The following is a 9,181-nucleotide window of genomic DNA, read 5'->3' as shown; positions in this document are numbered from 1 at the left end:
GCACCACTCCCGGCCTGAAAAAAATGCAAAACGGATCGGATCACTTCCAGACAGTCGCGCGATGTAGACAGATGTACAGATAGACAGATGGACCAGTTAACATGGACCAACAATCTCACCAGTGTTGAAGGATAACCACGGTTGCCTTTTTTGCAATACATGCGTTCCTGTCTTCCGTCTTTGAATTATTGCAAGTGCGAACTGAGCAAAACAAAATCCTTACTGTACGGGAGAAACCGTACTACCATTCAGCCCCGTAAGATTCTTTCCATAGGGGAAACTTTGGTCGCTCTGCGGGACGGGATAAAATTATCCGATCGGAATAAAATTTTGCACACATCCTTGTGTCATAGTATCGACAAGATTTCCGACCCGGCCCGACGAATCCGACAAACTTTTCCAAAATGGACCACCCTAGTGTACGCCTGCAAGTATTTTTTTGGTTAATATATTTTGTTAAGTCCACTCTGTTCCTCCTGCCTCCCTGCTTTTTGGGTCCTCTACCATCACGCAAAACGTGACACAAATAGCTCCAAAATGTGCCCCAATTGCCATGAACTTGTCAATCATCTTTTTTTTTAGTTATTTTATCATTGTATTTAAGCACAGTGTTTCATTGGCTTTTGTTTCTGAAGTGCACTAGAAACAGGACAGAGTTGAGGTAATCATCAATCAGACTCGACAGACAAGAAAAGTGGGGCTGTGCTGTGTGTGGTGCCCAACTGTGAGCGCTGATAACACTAAACATACCATCCATCCGCAAACAGCTCATACATCAACTCGTCAAGGGATTTAAATGAAATCTTTGGTTACGCTATGTAAATGTTCATCAAAGTATGTTCATTGTTGCCCATTGTTTGTGGGTCATGTGGGCTGCCACGGCGCACTGTAGCAATGAACCTGCTGTCAATCAAGTAGAGGCGCAAAATCTCACAGTCAACAAGCTTGAATTTAATGCGCCACGATTGCTTCCTGCATGGTGGCAAAAATGAGCCCTCAACAAAAGCAGGAGGTTGGCGGGCAGTGGAATTCCAAAACGCTCTCACACATCATCGGTTGTTTGATGAAATTCTTCATGTTATGTAAAAAACCATTCAGCACGAAACCAGAGGACGCTATTTGAAGAGGACGCAATGCTCTGTCATTTGTACAACCTTCGTCATGGGATTTATGGCAGTCATGCGGTTAGCTAGCATCACCATTTCGGCCTGTGGAAAGTGGGGGCTTCCTTGCGCAACCCGACCCCGGATAAGCGGAAGAAATAAGATGGAGAGATGATCAGTTAATTCACAGACATTCATTATTCATCATAGCGTAGAGAAGTAACTTGAGCAAAATTGTTATTTCAGAAGTGTGTATAAAACTAGTAGTTTTTTCTCATGTCCCTTCCACTCATGTACACAGCCTCGATTTTATTTATGTTTGTTTATTAATTTATTTGAGGGAGTATATGTATTTTATATGAGAAATTACAATGGAACTTGTATTATGAGGTTTGTATCGAAAAGAATCCCTATGAATGGCAAATTTATGAATGCAAATTGGTTCAGAGATTCTGACAAACTCGGTGATAATATGGCGCCCGTGCGTGGTATGACCTAGACTTTACTTGCGTGCACAGAGACAGAGGCAAAACATTCAGATGCCATGTCAACGAGCTCTCAAGATGCTGGAAGATTGCGCCCCACCTTGGTCCTGCCTATCGCACTGACGAAAGGTTACTGCGCTTGTTGAACGAGCGTCAACGGGTAAAAAAATAAATCACAAAAAACAAACGACCGAGCCTTCTGAAATAACTCATCACTCGGAAAGATCCTTTCTCATGAATATTTTAATATAATGTTTTTGTCTTTAAAATTCAAGTGTGAAGTAAACTTGGCCGACCATATTGTGAGTAATACTAAAAGTATTTTAAGCTTCCTTTTGTTCGTTTTTTTGAGGCAATCCACCCAAGGGTCATAATTCTAAACAGAAAAATGCTTTTGTTCAGCAATCTCTGACGAGTACGTCATTTACAGAATGACGAGTCTTTGGGCAGTAGGCGGGGGACACCCTGAACTGGTTGCCAGCCAATCGCAGGGCACACAGAGACCAATAACCATCCACGCTGACACTCACACCTTGGGACAATTTGGAGTGTTCAATCAGCCTACCATGCATGTTTTTGGAATGTGGGAGGAAACCGGAGTACCTGGAGAAAACCCACGCAGGCCCGGCTAGGGAGAACATGCAAACCCCACACAGGGAGGCCGGAGCTGGAATTGAACCCGGTATCTCTGCACTGCGAGGTCGACGCGCTAATAACTGGACCACTGGTCCGCCTTTAGCCGAAAATCATTCGAGTCATTATTATGGTGATGATTATTATCATTCAAAGAGACTTAAACAGAGTGGAGCAAAACTCAACCACGAACTTCCCAATTAAAAGTCGCTCACGACCATCCCGCCAGGGGGAAAAAAAAATTACTGTTTAAAATGATTGTATTTTGGTGCATCTTTGTCGTTGTGTGGTTAAACCAGTGGTTCTGAACCTGGGTGCGGTGAGTCGGTCTCAGGGGTGAGACGGAGCCTCTGCCAAGGAGGGTAAGACACACGCGACTCAACATGTTAATTCGTTATGACACACCCGCTTGGCCATCACTGGCTGCAGATGATCACATTACATTGCTTGTCCAATCAGTGCTGTGGGAAATTTAGTTCGCTTCGTAGTCAATGTGTGACTGTCGTGATCATGCGTCATACTATTTTGAAAAAAAAAAAAGTATACTTTTATTCATTCATTCATTTTCCGAATCACTTGATCCTCACTAGGGGGGCGGGGGGGTGCTGGAGGCTATCCCAGCCGTGTTTGGGCAGTAAGCGGGGAACACCCTGAACCGGTTGCCAGCTAATCGTAGGGCACAAAGAAACGAACAACCATTCGCGCCCACACTCACACCCTGGGACAATTTTGAGTGTTAAATCAGCCTGCCATGCATGTTTTTGGAATGTGGGCGGAAACCGGAGTACCCGGAGAAAACCGACACAAGCACGGGGAGAACATGCAAACGCCACACAGGAAGGCCAGACCTGGAATTGAACCCAGTATCTGCACTGTGAAGTCAACATGCTAACCACTCGACTACCGGCCCACCAAAAGTATACTTATCTCTTGAAATTGTATTTACTTTTATCTGTTTTTAATGTGTTTTTGTTTGACATCTTGAATTTGTAAAATCTATATTTATTTTTCACTCATGAAGGGTTTGGTGAATGTGCATATTAACTGGTTGGGTTCGGTACCTCTAAAAAGGTTAAGAACCGCTGGGTTAAACGCTAGTACAAAAGTTGCCACACCTTGGCCAAGTGAAAATGATGATTGAGGGTGGAACAAATACAAAGCAAGTAAAACATGTTAATTGAGGGTGGAGGGAAAATGCCAAACTGGAAACTAAAATCTTTTTTGTTGGGGCAGCATGCCAAATCTGGAAGGCTGCCAAGCCAGGTGCCTCGGCCTTTTATTGGTCGAAATTTTCCTGGACAGGTCCATGTAGGCTGTGTATATCAGCGTGGGCATGTTCTGCGGCGGGCATTTATTGATGGTGGTGGAGGTTGTCAGGCATCTTTAAGCTTTGTTGTCATGGATATGTCGATACTGACCCTCACCGCGTTGCTACTGTTCGGGATGATCACAGGTCAGACGTTTTTCATTTTTTTGGGGTTGGGATGGGTCAGAAAAGGACTTTTCCACGCCATTCTTCTTTCATGCATAATGGACAGAGTGCACGCGTTCGGATGGGTTGTTCTTAATGAAAAACAGCAAATGATTACTGATGCGAATTATGCTGTGATTGAAGGCAAATAGTCAAGATTGACAGGGAAGCACATTTGACTTTCTGCACCACGGGAGGCTAAATGTTTTGAGTGTGGAGGCACCGTTTTTCGTTGGGTTGACTGAGTCAAGACTCGCAACACACCTTTTCCAATGTGTGGTGCTCGTTTTAAAACAAAGGCTGCGTTTCGTCAAGACGCTGCGTTTACTTGTCAGCAGTCAGCACGACTTGACTGATTGATGAAGGAAACGAATCGGCATGTGCTGCCCATGAAATGTCAACAATTTTGTATGACACTTGGATGTGTTCTTTTTGTCTTTTTCATCTTTAGAATGCGGAGGGCAACCAGGTGAGTCGCAGCCTCGCTTCTTCCCTTCCTTACAACACTTTCCTTCCTCTCTCTCCATCTTTACCTCCCTTACTTGCTGCCTTTTTCACTGCCTCCCTTTCTTCCTCCCGACCTCCTTTTTGTCCTCCCTCATTTTTTCCCTCAGTCCTTTCTTTCCTTCGCCCTTCATTTATTTCTTTGAAAAATATGTTCATGAAAATTATATTCAACCATTTTGTTTTTGAGTTTGTGTCAGAGATTTTCACTCGGACAGTTGACAAAGGCTTGACGCAGGAACAGATCGACTTTCGCTGCCGGCAGGAGGTGCAGTTCTCCATGAAGCCACTCAGTGTGCGCTTCCCACTGTCACCCGACCTCTGCAACCTCTGCCGGCCCTTTTATTGACTGTATATGCAAATTACAAGGAATATATCAGAAAAACACTCCCATCGTCATTAACATGACACACCTCTGGACGGCCCCATTGGGTCGCCCCTCAGACAAAGCATTCTCTTGGTACCAGCACGAACATCCAAAAACTAACAGACACGTGTACATTTTAACGAGCAGTGTCTCCTTGAATTGATATGTCTGTAATTCTGGCTCGTCACCCTTTCTCATGATGGAGTGTTTGAGTACTCCCTTCCGTCCAAGGTTAAATCTTTCTTTCCAAGTTTGTCAGATAACAGGCACCAGTGTGTCTACTAATGATGTAGTCAGGTACCATCTGCTCGGGTCCCTTGATCGCTCTATGCTTTCATTGTGTGCAAGATGCTCTGAACACAAGCATTTCGAGGTCAATCAAGCATGTAACAAGATGAAACTTTAAAACATGACAACATTGTCTTTTTCTATTCTAACAGTTTGTTTTTTTTTTCATTTGTCAAGTCATTTATATCAGCGGTCCCCAACTCCCGGCTCACGGACAGGTACCGGTCCGTGGGTCATTTGGTACCGAGCCACACAGAAAGAATAAATAACACTTCCATTTTATTCATTTTGGAATCTGTATAATTTTGAAAAATTACTGGATTCTCTATTACATCCGTCTGCAGTATGTCACTCTTGACGCAGGTCAAGGCACGCTTCTCCGTCACGTGATAGGTTGCGCTAAAATGAAACGCAGGAGCAAGCAAAATGAGTAAAAAAACGAAACGTCTTTGGAAAGCTTCTTTGGGAAGGGGGCCAAGCCAGAGCCAGAAGAGGAGCCTACGACTTTCAAGAAAAATAACTCTCCATTTAATAAGACAGTATCAGGAGTCCTACTTAAGATACGGATTTATCTCACTCTGCATAACATGCAAAGGTGAGTGATATTCGTCATGCACTTTGTATTTGCGGTGTATCTTATTTTGAAGGCACGTTTAAACGTTAGCATATCGATCAGAGAATGTTACGGCCAGATACGACGTTCCTCAATACATGATTCTTGTTTGTTATGTTTAGCAACTACCACAGATTTCGTGCAGGTCATATCATATTATTTTGTAGTCGTTATCCGCCACACCTTAAAGGCCGATCCGAGAAAATATTGTTTGATATTAAACCGGTCCATGGGGCAGAAAAGGTTGGGGACCGCTGATTTAGATGGTGGATTATGTATTTCACTGTGTGAGGTTTACAGCTTTGTGGCCCACATCAATATGTGTGTGTGTTTTCAGAGTGCGGTCAAGCCCCTCTCAACAATGGCAATCCGGGGGCCACCCCAGGTGCGTGGCCCTGGCAGGTCAGCCTGCACAGGTCTGGGGGCCACTTCTGCTCGGGGTTGCTCATCACCGACGAGTGGGTGCTGTCAGCCGCGCACTGCTTTAGCACGTCACGCACACACACACACACACACACACACACACACACACACACACACACACACACACACACACACACACACAAAAGCAACCCAACCCCAAATTTGCGTTGGACTTGTAATGAGTTTCAATTCGCCAAAAGTGGCGGTTGGCAAGAAATGTTCAGTTGCATTACCACTACCTACTGGTAAAGTGTGTGTGTGTGTGTTTGCAGACCTGGAAATGTGACAGCGTTTGTGGGGCGTCACAGCCAGACGGGTTCAAACCCAAACGAGCAAACCCGCAGTGTCAGTCTCAACATCTCCCATCCTGCCTACAACTCGGACACCTTTGACAACGATGTGGCGCTGTTGAAGCTTTCCTCGCCCGTGACCTTCGACTACATCAGGCCGATATGCCTTGCCGCTGACGGAAGCACTTTCTTCCACGGAACCGAGAGCTTCTACATCGGTTCAACCTAATTGGTTTTTTTTTTTTTGGGTTTTTTTTTTTTTTTTTTTTTTTTTTGGGGGGCGGGTTTTTTTTTAACCCCCTTTTTTTTAGGAGGAGCTGGTTTGTTTGTAACACGCTGTTGGTGTTGTTGTGCGCAGTTCCTTTACCGCCTTCCGGATCCCTGACGGAGGTGGAGGCTCCCGTTGTAGGAAACCGCCAGTGCGATTGCGACCGCACGCAGATCACGATCACAGACAACATGATTTGTGCTGGCCTGATGGCGAGAGGAGAAGACGCCTGTCAGGTGACTTTGCGTTTTTCATTCTGTTCATGACACCCAAAAGGTACAGTGCATTTGCAGCCCCCAACCTTTTTTGCCCCACAGACCGGTTTAATGTCAGACAATGTTTTCAGGGACCGGCCTTTAAGGTGTGGTGGAAAAATACAACAAAATAATATATGACCTGCATGAAAAACTGTGCTATTTTCTAAATAATGAACAAGAATCATGACATGAAGAGCGTCGTCGTCTTTTGCCCAATTTGATCAAAAATAGAATCATTGAATGTTGAATGCAAACCTCGTCATTTTATGAAGTTCCGCTTCACGGGGTGGCGTCATGACATAGCGTGCTGTTTGGTTCGGGTTAATGGAAATTGAAAAACCAAACCTAAAAACCTTTGGAGTATTCAAGTACTGTATCTGGCAGCGCAAACAAGATTTTGTCATGGTTTCAGTCAAAGTCAGCGGGAGTCAATCATTTTTCTGCCACTCAAGAGTCCGTCTTCTATTTTTTACAAACATTACAAAATAGTGACTATTGACATCCAATTTCTACCCCCAATTTGTGCCTGTCACTGATGTCACAAGTTCAGGTGGATCCACTAACTAGGTGACCATGATGTTCCACAGGGTAATAGTGGCGGTCCCCTGTTAAGCAAACAAGGGTCCACGTGGGTCCTGAGTGGGTTGCTGAGTTTCGGATTTGACTGCGCCAATCCGGAGATTCCAGGTGTCTTCACGCGGGTGTCGCGTTACCAGGCTTGGATCAGCAGCCACACGGGCAATAGCAACAGCTTGCCAGGCTTCGTCAGCTTCATGTCCGTGGGCACTGATCCAGACTTGCAGGTTAGCTGTAACGCTAACCTGGCCCTCCCCATCGCCAACTCGCTCAACCCGACGCCGACCCCTCAAATTTGCCCCTTAATCACATGTCCCCGAATCGTGTGCCCCACTTGCTTTTGCCCCACTTGGCCCACCAGCACCAGCCTGGGACAAAATGGTGAGCCGCAGGCTTTCTTTCTCCCACCTTGCCTTTCTTCTGAGCTTTGAGTTCAAACGGTTGTCCAATCACGTGTGTGTGTGTGTGTTTTTTCAGTGTGCGGGGTGGCCCCGCTCAACAATCACATCTTTGGAGGGCAAACGGCCTCCCCTGGTGCTTGGCCCTGGCAGGTGAGCCTGCACATTCTCGGGTCGCACTTCTGCGGGGGGACACTCATCAACAGCATGTGGGTGCTGTCGACCGCACACTGCTTTTTCAGGTACACATACACGTACAGACACAAGAATTGCTCCATCCTACCAATGTTTGTTTTTCCATTTCCATACACAGACTAAATATTTTGAATCTTGAACAATAACACAAATTGACCACATAAAGTCACAATGCAAATGGATGACGAGAATAGGAAGTCCTGGCGTGTGTGTGTGTGTGTGTGTGTGTGTGTGTGTGTGTGTGTGTGTGTGTGTGTGTAGGCGTTTATCCGTGACAGCGTTTATGGGTCGTCAGAGCCAGCTGGGTCTCAATCCTAACGAGGTCAGCCGCCTTGTGGTGCAAACCATCATCCATCCTGCCTACAACCCACTGACCAAGGACAACGATGTGGCATTATTGAGGCTGTCCCATCCCGTGCCCTTCAACAACTTCATCAGGCCCATCTGCCTGGCCGCCAGCGGAAGCACCTTCTTCACCAGAACCGAGAGCTGGGTCACCGGCTGGGGGACCATCGGCCAGGGAGGTCAGTCAGCACTACTAGTTGGCCTCTATGTTTTACTCGCGGCAAGTCACTTTAAAATTCATTGAAAACTGAACATTGTCTGTGATGTTTCGAAAAACAAGTGACTTTTTGCAGACTTTAATTTTCTTCGATCCTTTCAAAATCCAAAATACAAGTACCGGTATAATAGTTTTTTTTTTTTCTGAAGACTTGAATGGTCTTTATTTCAAAAGGTACGGTAGGTTTGTTGAAACTGTCGTCAAGGTTTATGGGAAACATTGACCGTGTTAGCCACAAGTGCCTGCCGTTAGCTGACACGTGAATTGAATACAAAATATAAAAGCTCTGTTGAGAATTGTTGTCGACCTACTCCCAAAACATCTGTTCACTGTACTTTCCCCTGGATGAAAAATACGCTTTTGACCTATCTGATGCATCTACACCATAAAGAAAAAGACTGCTTAAAAATCTACAATGCAACGGGGACACTGTACGCCCAACTTGCCTGTTCATGACACACTTCTGGTGTTGCTGTTTGTGTGCAGTTCCTCGACCGCCACCACAGAACCTGATGGAAGTTCAGGTTCCTGTGGTCGGGAACCGCCGATGCGATTGCCAATATGGCGGAGGAGTCATCACCAACAACATGATTTGTGCCGGCCGGAGTTGGGGTGGACAGGACGCCTGTCAGGTGACAAATCAATTCACATGCACATATAGTATCAGTAATACATCAGTAAATACCTAAAGGAACCCGTGGTACATATTTTAAGGTTTGGTCTCCATTTGTATTATCAGTGAGAACTG

General features: G+C 45.4%; 2 protein-coding genes across 2 annotated transcripts in view; both read left to right on the top strand.

The window, feature by feature from the left end:
* Window positions 1–9,181, top strand: part of LOC109511979 (serine protease 33-like) — a gene marked incomplete at both ends in the record, with an annotated part of 18,514 nt that overhangs the window by 8,732 nt on the left and 601 nt on the right.
* LOC109511980 (transmembrane protease serine 9-like) lies at window positions 3,546–9,137 on the top strand. Its single transcript, XM_019863411.1, has 9 exons — window positions 3,546–3,674; window positions 4,144–4,161; window positions 5,802–5,955; window positions 6,160–6,395; window positions 6,536–6,681; window positions 7,290–7,659; window positions 7,756–7,918; window positions 8,133–8,395; window positions 8,920–9,137. The coding sequence occupies exons 1-9, from the start codon at window positions 3,620–3,622 to the stop codon at window positions 9,120–9,122; spliced, it is 1,608 nt and encodes a 535-aa protein (XP_019718970.1). The 5' UTR covers window positions 3,546–3,619; the 3' UTR covers window positions 9,123–9,137.

This window comes from Hippocampus comes, unplaced genomic scaffold (assembly GCF_001891065.2).
Source record: "Hippocampus comes isolate QL1 unplaced genomic scaffold, H_comes_QL1_v1.1 scaffold215, whole genome shotgun sequence".
NCBI lineage: Eukaryota > Metazoa > Chordata > Actinopteri > Syngnathiformes > Syngnathidae > Hippocampus > Hippocampus comes.
Note: the sequence above shows the minus strand (reverse complement) of the source record. Positions and strands in the feature narration are given on the sequence as shown.